General features: G+C 41.7%; 1 protein-coding gene across 3 annotated transcripts; it reads right to left on the reverse strand.

The window, feature by feature from the left end:
- Positions 1–2,325: 2,325 nt before the first annotated feature.
- On the reverse strand, positions 2,326–12,181 carry LOC127314678 (uncharacterized). Of its 3 annotated transcripts, none has more exons than XM_051345185.2 (12): positions 12,068–12,181; positions 11,907–11,972; positions 11,639–11,815; positions 9,951–10,064; positions 8,626–8,765; positions 7,794–7,880; positions 7,590–7,712; positions 6,204–6,347; positions 4,544–4,645; positions 3,264–3,434; positions 3,097–3,176; positions 2,326–2,721 (listed from the first exon to the last, which is right to left on the reverse strand). In XM_051345185.2, exons 1-12 carry the CDS (start codon positions 12,090–12,092, stop codon positions 2,670–2,672), a joined length of 1,281 nt encoding a protein of 426 aa, XP_051201145.1. In that variant the 5' UTR covers positions 12,093–12,181; the 3' UTR covers positions 2,326–2,669. The 3 variants fall into 3 exon arrangements, with proteins under 3 accessions (XP_051201145.1, XP_051201144.1, XP_051201146.1); XM_051345184.2 differs by having other exon boundaries at positions 9,951–10,088; positions 12,068–12,180; XM_051345186.2 differs by lacking the exon at positions 7,794–7,880 and having other exon boundaries at positions 9,951–10,088.
- Positions 12,182–13,675: the final 1,494 nt, after the last annotated feature.

Raw genomic sequence — 13,675 nt, forward strand, 5'->3', positions numbered from 1 at the left:
GAGGGCGCCGATCGAGCTCGAAAGCTGGAGAGCTCCGGTCGATCCCATGGCTACGCGGAGAAACTCGCGTGAGGGAAAGCGACGACGGAGAGGCGACGCGGAGAGGCTCGCGTCGAGAAGGCGGAAGAAAACGAGAGCGGCGACGCGACGGAGCAGGAGGGCTCGTGCGGCGGCTCTGATACCAAGAGAAATTTAGGGTTTCGGGGTAGTACTGCTACCCTCAGGATCTCATATATATACACGTACAGAAACTGTCCGTACGAGAATACAAACACAATCCGGGCTGTGTACAACACGTACAACTCATGGATACTACATCGTTAACACAACATAGAAAAAAAAATCAACTATGATCCTTCAACTTAGTTTAGGGGGAGCACCGGAGTAGCCTGCTGACCCCGCGATCCGCACTTTGCTTATCTGCAGCGGCTGATCTGTAGATCGGTAGATCCTGCTAGCCGGTGTAGTAGACTAATTCAGATATGTCGCCTCCTACTCGCCGGTGTCAGACTAGATCGGTAGATCCTGCTGATATGTATTTTCTTTCTAATCCTTCATGTCTCAGTCTCTCATGAGTTGATTTGAATATATTCATTCCTTCTTTAGTTTTTGCAATCGGAAATTAGGTTATTTTGTTCAATTTGATTATATAAACTAGACAATCAGGAGAAAAAAGAGGTCAAACACTTTCCGAGCTGTCATTGAACATTTATGATGTACTTTAGCTGCGATGCTTAGTTGAGGTTATAATTATCACAGTTTCTAGTCACTTGAATTCTTGGAAATAGGCGCTAATCTCATTTGCCCATAAGGATGTATCTCTGTCTTGTCGCTCGAACCAGTGGGGGTGTAGAGACAGTAGTGTCACAAGACCAAACTCTGAATTATCGCTCTCTATTACCAAGAATTGTACGGAGTACTGCCTAAAAATTGTGATAATTATAAGACCAAACTCTTCGATGAATTTGTTTCGTCCACCAATCTTCAACGCTAATCTCATTTGCCCATAAGGATGTATCTATGTCTTGTCGCTCAAACCATTGCGGTCTAGAGATAGTAGTGCCACAAGACCAAACTTTGAACCATTCCAAGAATTATAAGACCACACTCTTCGACGATTTTTTTTTCATCCACCAATCTTCGACGCTAATCTCATTTGCCCATAAGGATGTATCTATGCTTTGTCGCTCGAACCATTGCGGTGTAGAGATAGTAGTGCCACAAGACCAAACTCTGAACTATCGCTCTCTATTTGCAAGCATTATAATGCCTAGAAACTGCGATAATTAGAATGACATGCCCTCAGTGGTCATGCTTGTGTCTTGGAGAGTTTGAAAACACACAAATGCTAGGGTCTTCCGTAACCACGCTTCAACGTCAACGATCATCATCACAAAGATCAAAGAGAATGCTAGATTATGTTATATATCCAGGGCTAAATTTGTGTGTAACACGAGAGTAGACTTTTAGTAAAGCCCTAGGCTTCACCCTAGCATTTGTTCGGAACTTCTAAACTTCTTTTTAATTAATCAAAATGACAAACCGTTTACCTTGTTTTAAACAAATCAGCCGCACACACACACACGCACACCAGTCATAGTCATCACCTCCCATTTTGGCATCAAAACAAGGATTACTCTCTAGTCAATTTATTAGAGTCCAGCCTTGGTCATGCCCAAATACTGGGTCCGCCCCTGGCACCAAGGAATTTCAGTAGTAAATGGTCTAATGTGTTCGGCGCCAAACTCATTGGCGTCAACCTATCTTTGGCGCTGACCTTGCTTCAGCGCCGGAGATGTTTGGGCCAACCTGCACTATTTTGACTGCATTCTTGTTATTACCAAATCCAAGGGTTAGATCTCAAAATAGTTCTTTCAGAGGTCAGATGAGGCATTAGTTTTGCGAAAGGGTCTATCTCAAAAAAATAATGCGAAAGGATCAGATTTGTTAAAGAAAAAATACCATAATGTTTTCAAGTGACTTTATTTCTCATATGTTTGTGCGACTATGGTCTAATGGTTGCCAAACTGAAGATGAAGGTCACCGTGAATGTTAGTTAGACCACACAGGATGACTCATGAAATATCCAACAAGAACAAAAGGATATCAATTCTAGAAAAGGCATAGGAAATAACAGGCTACGCCATTTGACATCTATTTGCTATTTGGTTTGTTAAAGGACTCTGGTACATACTTAACTGACACAAAATGTTTAGAGGCCAAACTTCCACCACTCCTGAGCTTAATTACCCTCCCTAAGAAAGAATGACAGTGGGGTTTAAGAGTAAATTCGAAAAAAAAAGAAAAAAAAATCAGGACCACAGGTACAACAGTAAATAGAGATTGAAGTTCTGATCCAGAATCTCTAACCGATGCATGTAGCAGGAGGAAGGCAATGCCTGTAGCAACATACGAATAGAGCAACCATCAGATGTCCCAACGAGTACGCACAGACACACTAGTAGGTACATTATGTCATACATGCCTGGGAGCGCAAGAAGTCCTACACATGCCAGAAACCTGAGACCCATTGTTCATCTTGATGGACTCATAAACATAATACACCGGTGGATCTTCCCAACTGAATGTCCTCACACACAAAAAAAAGGAGGAACTAGATAAGTCAGTGTTGCTCAGCATGATGTTTCCTTTTCGGAGCAGATGGCACTTCAGTGGTCTTTCAGGTTATCATGTGACATCTTCAAGGAATGTAAAGCCTCCCTGCATAACCAGATTTGGATAGTTACAGCATGTACAAAAGCTGAAAAGCATATGGTGCACGCTTAGGTAATGCTCCTGGGGTTCCAACCACTATTTGGTAGGAGTATACAGGATTATCATAGCAAACTGTTCTGATCTTGTAGGAGTTCTGAAACATCCCATTCCAAATGACAGGAATTAAAATCGTCTACATACGATGGGCTACATGTTTATTTTAGCTGATTTATTTAGTTCAGCAGGTGAGTCAATACATGTGTTTTTATATGACAGCTATAGATAAGACATATTTTACCATTGAATTATTTGTGCGCTACAGATTTGGTGAAGTCCGTCCTTCCAAACTAAGACTTCAACATACAGAGAAAAGAAGGCTACCTTAAGGCGTTCTCAATCTCAGTGTTCCCTGGGTCTAACTTGAGAGCATCAGCAAATGCATCACGCGCCTTTTCATAGTCCTGAAGACAGAAGGACCAAAGCATCATCAAGAAAGGATTTTCCTGCAGAAAATCCAGTCAAAGAATGAAATCATACAAAAAAAATACCTTTAATAGCATATGAGCAGCCCCTTCCCGGTAGCAGGCCTTCGGCCAATCACAGCGCTCTCGTCTGCAAATTTGAGCATCCCGCAAAGCTTTGTCTCCTTGACCCATCTTAAGCCAGCAAAGGCTCCTATTTGAAATCAATGTTAAATCCTCCAGGTTGTGAGCCAACGCCTACACCAAAAACAAATCGTACCAGCAATGATCACATTAGCTAATTGATACACTTAAACAATTGATTTTTCAGGGCTCCTGTATGAGTAGAACTTAACTGGCAAAACCTTTTTGAATGGGCTAAACTTGTTAGCTGCGCATGAATTATCCGATAAATCAAATTACCGATGGACAGGATGCAGATTTTACTAGGTTAAGACTTAAGACATCCAAATTACAGCCTTTTTAATCTATCAGAACTCACCGCACAAGGTCAGAGAAAGATAGAACGGAGGCCCTTGTTACTCTAAAAAAAGGTTGAAGAGCTTTGCTACCCGTTAGGACAGCCTGCCCTTTACTTGACACTTGTGGCTAAAGGAACAACTAAATCTGCAGCAGCAGTAACAGGAAGTATGAAATGCTACTCCCTCCGATTCAAAATAAGTGTCGGGATTTAATACTAAGTTAGTACAACTTTTGTACTAAGTCTCCGACACTTATTATGGATTGGAGGGAGTACAAAAAATGATTTTCAGTAAGGAGAAGAAACCCTCAGCGCTGTTTTTGATAGCAGAAATGGGTGTGTGCGAACCATGTTTGCGAGCGCGGAAGCTCGAACACAGGCGGGCGAGGACATATCACTATATCAGCATGCCCTAGCCATCCGGAAACGCCTTGGTTCACAACACTGAAAGTCAGATTTGCATAAACTTTTAAGTGGCAGGAACAGATTTCCCACTTTGAAAACAAGACCAGAGGTGGAGGAATCCCTCGACATTTTGTTATAGGAGATGATGAGAAACTTGGTTGTTATTCGCCCACGAGGGGTCGAACCTGTCTGGTCTAGAATACAAGACAGCCTCTCTACCACTGTGCTAAAGCTTAGTTCTCAAACAACATCCCTACAAATGAACACATTTTCCACTTATCACAATGAAAATGGATTGCCATAACAAACCAGTCAATAGACTACTATTTTTTGATATATGACATGAATACACATGTAAGCCATACAATTGCCAACACATCAAGGTAATACTTTGTCTGGAACTACAAAACTTCTTCTAAAACTGGCATAACTGTAAACTACGACACTTATTATGGATTGGAGGGAGTGAAAAAAAAAGTACCCTGTAGTAGATCCTTGCTGCAGTAATATAATCATTTCTCTTGTAAGCTTTGCTTGCTTCTAACTTCAAATTAGCTGGATCCATTTTCAGAATAGGATCATCCTGTATCATTGAAATATATTAGATACATATGGATTGGAAGGTAGCAGATATAATCAGCCAACTTGATATTAGTTGGACCTATGTTAATTAAGTGTTACATATCCTCCAGCGACCCACCCCACCCGAACTCCCAACACACATGACACATCCACAATTACTTCAAACTAATGAAAGGAACTATGTTACCCCGATGCTGATACTCCACCCAGCCACCCAGAAGCCATATCATAAATGTTTAACAATTTAGGAATTACCGCATAAACATGGGATGGAACATGTTTAGTATTCAGTCAGGTTTAAGTGATATCGTGCAAACTTCAAACTTTGCGCTCAAACAATTGAATGAGGGATGAGCGTACTAGAATCAAGGGAGTCTTAGGTGACATAATTGGGTGAATTTTTCCCTCAAGTGTTGAAAAATTATTTGAGGGTTCCCACCTTCTCCATGACCAGTAAACTACTGCATCCACCATCCGTTCCTCATTAAACATGAACTATATGAGGTAAACATCGGACTATACTTCATTCTTCACAACTTTCACAACCATCTGTTTTAGATTAATTATGTTCCTAATTTGGTTCCTCAAAAAAAATGAGTCAAGTAGTTCATAATAGGAACTACTGAATGTTAAAGAATTAAATGTGGTATACTGATATAAAGCATTAGTCAAATCAATGGTACGTCATATTAGACCCTTAAATCTCGATGAATTTATTAATTTACTAATCCATAGTTCATAGCAAACCAACTTCATCGTTGCCTTCAATAAAGATGATATGGAATGCGCCCTCGACTTTTATCGACTGGCTTTCAGCTTTTTAATTCAGGGGCAGGCGTTGAAAAATGAATAGGATTGGAAATGCTTGAGCACAAGAAATACTTGCTTTCAAGTCAGGGCACACACTGAAGAATCTATATAACAGGAAATGCTCTACGGCAGAAACTTTTCAATGTTACATTGTCAAGACCAAACAATAACTTAATCTGACATGCAACTATGCTCTATTGCCGTGAATTAAGTGTTTACTTTTACATATCCTCCACCGACCCACCCCCACCCAAAGTGCCAACACACGACGCATCCAGAACTACTTCCAAACCAATGAAAGGAACTACGTTACCCCAATGCTGATACTCCACCCAGGAGCCATATCAGAAACTTTTGACAATTTATAACTAATATGTGGAACATTGCTAGAAAGCAAAAGTCAAATCATTACTTTGTTAGTATTTTCTATCCTGCTAGCTACTAGAACCTTAAGTGTCGATGAATTTCTAAATTTATTAATCCATAGTTCACAGCAAACAAACTTCATTCATTCCTTCCAGAAAGATGATTTGGCCTACATGCATTTCAGCTTTTCAATTCAGGGGCATGCATTGAAGAATGAATAGGATAGGAAATGCTTTAGTGCAAGAAATACTTGCTTTCATCAGGGCGCACATTGAAGATTCACTAGTATAAGAAATACTCTACTGCTGGAACTTGTCAATGTTAGATTGTCAAGACCAAACAATAAAATAATCTGAAAAATAGAAAGTTGCTCTAGTTCATACCTCCTCTCTTGATTTTACGTGAGCAATTATCCCATCAATGCTCCAATCATGCACAGATGGAATACGAGAAGTTAGCGGAAATAGGATCTCAACGTCTGCTCGGCTATTGAGAGACGCAGCAACTTCTATTGGCAGGCGTCCAAACTGTTAAGAAGAAATAGAGACATATTTTACTTGCAAGGGCAAGAAATACAAACATGAGTACAGAAAGGTATAAACGAACACAATGTATTCCAATTCAAACGGTGAAAGCACCCACCAAAGTTAGGACAGTATCACAGCAGCATCTTAACATAGGAGCCATAAGTGGCATAAACATCTGGCTAGAGCTGAACATGGAAATAATGAAATCTCACCTATACACTCTTCTAATTTACTCCCTCCATCCAAAACTATAGATCAGCATGGGACCATGCGATGAACCTTTTGAGCCTTTGTCTAATGTTTTAATTTTATGAAAAATAAAAAGATCAAGCTTCAAATATAATGCAATCGAATTATTTGTGCAAAGTCCTTCGATAATAAAGTATTTTACTTTTATGGTATAATATGACTGGAACTCATAGTTAAATTTTGCATCAGACCATGAATGCTGAAGAACCCGCATTTGTTCATGAAGGAAATAGTATCCAACAGAGCACCAACCTATTCTAATTCATGTCAGATGCCACTCATTAGCCCTGAGGATTTGGCTGTCCTCACACCACTTGTAGCGTCGCCACTATCCTCTCCCTGATAACAATACCGTCTTTTTCCCTCGCCCACACCTCTCCTACTACTAGATCCACCTTACCAAAGAAATTAATACATCATAAAAATGCTCAATTCATCGCCATATGCAATGAGGAATAGGTCTTACGGCAGCCACCTAAACTAAGTCATGCTCAAAGGTCTCCAGGCTATCACGCAGGCCAACAAGGATCGAGCACAGCCGACTTTACCTGAGCGTATGACAGGTCTCAAGTTCAGAAGGAAGGTATCCAGGCCACTGGAACGTCACGATGTTCAAGCACTCCAGGATCTCTATCCTACCTTCTAGCTCTCAGACAAGCTGTATAGCAAGGGAGGTAGAGATGTTTTCTAGTGTGTACAATACCAGTGCTGCCCTGAGGCTGTCAGGACTTCCCGGGAAGGCATGCAGAAGGAAGACACAACAATCCATTGGAGTCTGAGTCCAAATCTTGTAACAGCCCTAGTTTGAGTGGTATGGCTAGTTACAAGGGAATTACCACTATATATTCCCACCCTCCCAGATCCTAGCCAAATACGTTCCCATCAGAACATCTTCAAGAAATCTGAATATAATAATTGCTTATCCAGTTCAATTTCCATTTGTGAAGAACGTGCACTACCCAGTACCAACAGAGTTAAGAGGTCAAAACTTACATCATCGGGGACGCTAGGATCAGCACCAGCCTTTATCAAGCACTTGAGACACTCAGTTAAGCCCTCAGCTATAGCAATTATTACAGGATCAGCACTACCAACACCCTTCAGATCAGCACCAGCCTACAAATAAAAAAGGTTGCAGATACCACTCAATAAGAGTGTCATTACTTTCAGTTGGTTGCAAGAACAACGCATGCCAACCTCAATCAGAAGTTCCACACATTTCTGCTTGTGAGCTCGGAGAGCAATGATGAGAGGTGTACTGACAATGCAAACTGCTTTGTTAAGCTGACAAGGAAGATTAAGAAAATTAGCACTTGTTCATTTTAAAGTTGGTAGATGTGGAGAACAGAAAAAGAGGTATACACAAAATATGAACAAGTAGAACTATATTGGCAGAACACTGTTAAAAATATGTGGTCACATACTACACTAAGAAAAATTAGCAACCTTATATGATTGACGTTAGCAGACATGCAGCACACAAAAGAAGTGGTATCAACAGAAACACAAATAGAACCATATTGCCAGAACACAGTTACAAATTTGTAATCTCATAATTGGTGCAAACATATAACATATACAGGCTGTTAGTGAACACATGACATTAATCTGTCAAACCATAAACATCCAAAGAGTTTAGAAATAAGTTCCTTTGACTTAGGTAATGTAACCCAAATTTGTTAATCTACTCAAGTCATTTCAAGCACTCCCCTCCAATCATCCCACAGAAAATTGTTATCTGAGGGCTAGGTTGCCAGCACAGGACCCACAATTTTAAAGTTCTCACAGTCCCAAAGGTAAAACAGCAAACCACCTAATAGAACAAACGAATAGGGTGGCAATTAGTTATGTCCACGGTTTGAAGTATTATTACCATTGCATCCAAAGTGACCATTAATCTTTGTGTACTGAGGCCATATTCAGTATATAATTGACCAAACTAGTGACTTCAGGCTGAACACAGTTTGGCTAGTTTGACCAATCAGTTATTCCAGACCCCTACCAAGTGAAATAATCTAGTGAGACTTACATCTGCATGGTGGTCCAACAAAATCTTCATAACATCATCGAACCCAGATGCAGCAGCAATATACAGTGGCGTCCCCCAGTAGGAAAACAAATTGACATCAGCTCCTTTTAAGAGCAAGACCTTCACTATTTCACAGTGTCCTGAATCAGAAATACAGACCATGCAATAGATCAATATTGTTAATATTGCACTGTTTTCACTGTTGTGGACAAGTATAATAATAGAGCATATCTGGAACGAATTTTTTTTGTGTTTCCTCTTTATGAATAGGCAGTTCTCCAGCCAAAAAAAAAAAATAGCATGTATCTTATCACTTATGTCTGTGAAAGGAACAAAAGACCTTCTGGTCGTCCGAATGTGATGTGCATCATCTCAAATGTTAAGAGGCACATCCGCACATTCTAAATTGAATCTGAAAAAAGTAGTTTAGTTTGATAGTAACTTTGGTTGTAACTACAAAACTAATGAGGACTAACAAATCAAGCCGATGACCCCAATGGTCAAAGAAAGTATATGACAGCAACCATTATCCAGATTGCATGACTAAATGGTCATAATTGGTTAGAATAGTAGCTGCAATCAAATTTAGATTTTTTTTCTTGTCCTCGTTGGTATATAAATAAATATATTATTTTTAACCTTAAGTAGGAATGGACTGTTGTCTATACAGCTCAATTTCTGATCATATTCAACTCACATAAGCAAGAGTTCTGATACTACCTAGCACGGATTTAAAAAGGGGTTACGGAATATTCTGGACCATGACAGCAAATTTTTCTGGCAGATATCATCAGTAAATAGTTTCCTCCTAGGTGGGTTCAGTTGAAAATTTGAACACAAAATTTAATTGAACTGATAACAGTCTGATTACAGAGTTTTGACTTTCCTAACAAGAACCATTATTCTCAAATTTAAATTTAAATAAAGACACGGGGTAGCATAATTACAGCTTATATAGAAATGTCTTGAAACTACAGGATAATCAGTTGGTGACTTTTTTAAGTTTGACTGCTCACTGCTTAGGTCAATGAACAGTCAGATGCTATCTAGTCTGTTAATGCAAAAAAAAAAAAACATCATTTACTTGCACAAACATGAAGAAGAGATGATCAAAATCACTCCGCCAACTCATTCAGCATGGAGAAATATCTTGATACAAGTACAGTACTATCATAAGTGGATAACTATGCGAAGCTTGTCCTAAAAAGATGCACAATCTTACTATTACATGGCTCATTCCCTATCTTTTAGCATATAATAAATAAAAAAGACGCTTGCAGAAAATAAAATAGATAACTGAACCATTAAAAAAATAGATAACTGACCTTCTGCAACTGCGAGATGGAGAGGAGTACCGTCTCGATCACCACCAGGCTTATTTGGATTGGCACCATGATCAAGAAGATACCTCACAGTGTTGACAGTTCCTTTTTTAACAACTGCATAACTCAGAGGTGTCTCACCTATCAGAATCATCAAGAAAATGAGCTTACCAAAACTGATAATTAACAGCAAATAATTTTTGTTTTGCTATAGTATATGCTATAAACATACTTCATTTTGATGTGGCTCTGTAAGTGAAGTTCATAATGCTGATTTCGAAAGGATAAGAACCAAAAGAAAGCAATTAAAATAATAACACAAAACAAGGATAGAGATGTTACTCAATACGCACAAATAATCTTCGTTTGACTCAGCTTTGAAGAATTGGCATGAGCATTGGGCAGCATTATGTTCGGATGTTACAGTTAAAGAAATAAGAAACTACTTAATTAACACCCAGACTGACTCAATCATGCATACATAAAGAAATAATTGTGCAGTTCAAAATTGATACGTCATAACCCTAAAGTTGCTTACGGAATTAAAGCAAACTATGGGATGTACAAAGAAGAGGATCAAGTTATGAATCGTTGTTTTTTTGTTGGAAAGCAAGTTGATGCATAGAGTGGACCGCAAGTGGGTAGAGGCTTTTTGAAAGAAGTATCACTCTGTTCCACAATATAAGCCGTTTTAGCAAACTAAAATAGTTTGCAAAAACAGCTTATATTATGGAACGGAGGTAGTAGATGATGCTGAAATTTGCAGTCAATGGTCTTTCTAAATGAAACATCTCTGCGTGAGTATATATGTCAAAACAGTGCGTGTGATGCTGGTCATAATCCATATTAAAAAAATGTTGTTAATTCCTTTTATGCTTCTGAACCAAGCCTATTTTCCCCTAAGTTAAGAAAAAGCCAGTGCCCATGATACAAACCATAAATGAAATAATGAAATCAAACTCCCTTCCCATTTTGAATACGAAGACCAAGAAGCGTGGAGGACAACCTAATAGATATCTGATTTAGCGCTATAGGCTGAGCTTACACATGAAACCATTATGTTTAATCCAATAAGCTAACACCTAGGAAGCAGCCTATGCAATTGTGGCTGTAGTATATGATATCAGGACTTGAGAGTTCAGAGACATGATTACATAGGGAAATGGATCTTCACAATCATGCAACATGCAAATGAGGTTACATTAAATTTGATGATCAAACGAGAAATTTAACTCATGCAGGTATCCTTGCTTTGATTAGAAGCATGAACCAGTCGATCAATCCATCACATGTTACAGTAAGAAATAAAACCAACTCAGTAAATTCTGGTGTACTCCCTCCAATCCATATTAATTGTGGCTGATTTTGTACAATTGGTGCAACTTTGTACTAAATCAGCCACAAGTAATAAGGATCGGACAGAGAGGGAGTATATAATTCCCCTGCACAATCTTATCTTACCTAGTGAAAAACGGTTCATTTCATGAGGTAAACCAAATCGAACAATCAGAAAAATCTGAGCAAGGCAAACGCTGTCCAACGGCATATACCGGCATACAAATTCGTAAAAATCCGCTGTGCGGCTGGAGTGCTGCTCAGTCACCCACATTAGCCAACGTGACTAGAAATTCGTTTTCTGAAAACGTAGGGGAAATTGCTTTCGCAGGAGATGGAACAACAGAAGAGGCAACCTTTGTGGTCGAGGGCGTCGACATTAAATTGGAGGTCCTCGACCAGGTAGGCGCACACGGGCAACCTCCCGTGAGCGGCGGCGACGTGCAAAACCCCACAGCCGCAGTCGCTCGCGATCGCGCCCTCCACCGCCTCCCTCAGGCGACCCTTGCCGCCGTCCAGCGCCCCCGCCGTCCCTACCACGCGCACCCCCAAAATGAGCGTCGGGGCGAGTTCAAAAGCGCGAGCAAGAGGAGAAGCAGGGGGGGAGCGGCGTAGTGCACGTACTCTTGAAGAGGGGGAGGTCGCCGGCTTCGGCCGCCAGGAGGAGCTGCACCTGCAGAGCGGAGGTGGCTGCACGTACGGACGGACGAGCAGAGTAGCGGTTAGGGTTAGCCCGCGCGCAGGCGCTTGGGTGGTGCTGGGGTTAGGGTTTGGGGAAAGCTTACCGAAAATGTCGAGGAGCGGCGCCATGGCGAAGGATAGGTGTGAGAATTGGGGTTTTGGATTTCGAATTTTGAAACAGAAGGGTGGGCTATATAGGCGGGAAGGGGGAATTGGACGACGAGGTGGACGAGGTGGACGAGGTGGACTCTGTGTGGATTGGGGTGGTGGTTAGGTGGTATGTGATCGAGTTCGGATGAAGCGTCGGTTCAAGGTTCAATACAACATTTCTCTGAGATTCTGAGAAGTCAACAAATTAGCCAGATGGCTACAATATATTTTTTGTTTCAAAAAAAAAACCAGATGGCTACAATAGTGATGCACGGTTGTGTAAGTGCAGTCGTTAATCTACTCTTTTAACTTTGGTATGGTTTTTCCCTTTTAAAAAATGGTGTGGTTTCGCAAAAAAACAAAACTTTGGTGTAGCAACTTCATCCCTATTAAACCGATCCCCCCGTGCCATTACCTCTAGGCGACGTGAGGGGGAGAAACCCTAACCCCTGGTGCCGCCTCCTCCACCACCTACTCCCTTTCTTCTCGCCATCCCCCGAGGCCGTTGTCAGCGAAGCCCTGCAGCGCCGACGATGGAGCGGCGGGGATCTGCACGTGGGACATCTGTGCGGCGGAATGGAGGCAGGTCGTCGTGTGGGGGGCTGGCCTCTGCCTCTAGCAGTCTAGCTGCTGCTCGGCGGCCCTCCTCCGTCCCACCCTCCGCTCATGCCCGTCGGCGCTCGGGTGGCCCGATGGGGGTGCTGCTCGATGCGCCCCTAGTAGGGTCCCTGGTAAGAGATTGAGACGGCGTCAACCTGGCGGTGGGTGGCGGGCGTTGGTTCTGCAAACTATGCTCTTCGGTAGCGTGGGTGGTGAGGGGGCAGTGGGCGTGGGTGTGGTGCGGAGGTCACCCCGTTGGGCCTCATGCATCATATCAGAAGGTGGATCCTCCTTGTGGTGCTCGCTTCACCTCCCCCGCTCTGGATCTCGCTCTGGTGGCTGGTGGGTGTGGGCGGAGGTGGATGGATTGGGGGCAATTAACCCTTGGCCGACGGTGGCGGCCATGACATCGACGATGTTGCCGCATCATTCTCATTCTTGAAGGCGACATCGGGGTTTATCCCCTCCCTCCATGTCCCACCTATCTCGGGTGAAAACCCAAAGCTTCGGTTTGGGCAACGACGATGCTCCAGCGTCATTCCCTCGATGGAGGCGTCGCCTTGAGATAGCGGGGTGGTTGGCGATCTCGGCAGTGGTTGGTTGCATCTTAGATGTCTGCTCCTGGCAGCTTGGTCCGGTGTGTTGTGGTCGGTGTTGCGGACAGCGGTGATGTTTTGTAGGTGGCGGTGTAGAGAGGTGAGTGCTCGGAGTGTTGGAGATATGCCCAAGAGGCAATAATAAAATGGTTATTATAATATATCTTTGTGTTTATGATAAATGTTTGCATACCATGCTATAATTGTATTAACCGAAACATTGATACATGTGTGTTATGTAAACAACAAGGAGTCCCTAGTAAGCCTCTTGTATAACTAGCTTGTTGATTAATAGATGATCATGGTTTCGTGATCATGAACATTGGATGTTTATTAATAACAAGGTTATGTCATTGATGAATGATG

The sequence above is a fragment of the Lolium perenne genome, chromosome 7 (assembly GCF_019359855.2).
Source record: "Lolium perenne isolate Kyuss_39 chromosome 7, Kyuss_2.0, whole genome shotgun sequence".
NCBI classification, from domain to species: domain Eukaryota; kingdom Viridiplantae; phylum Streptophyta; class Magnoliopsida; order Poales; family Poaceae; genus Lolium; species Lolium perenne.

Coding starts and splice junctions, on each gene's coding strand:
- LOC127314678 (XM_051345184.2), bottom strand. CDS start 12,092: ATGGCGCCGCTCCTCGACATTTTCG. Junction 8,766..9,950: donor CCATCTCGCAGTTGCAGAAG/GTCAGTTATCTA, acceptor TTTCTGATTCAG/GACACTGTGAAATAGTGAAG. Junction 4,646..6,203: donor ACGTAAAATCAAGAGAGGAG/GTATGAACTAGA, acceptor TCAATGATACAG/GATGATCCTATTCTGAAAAT.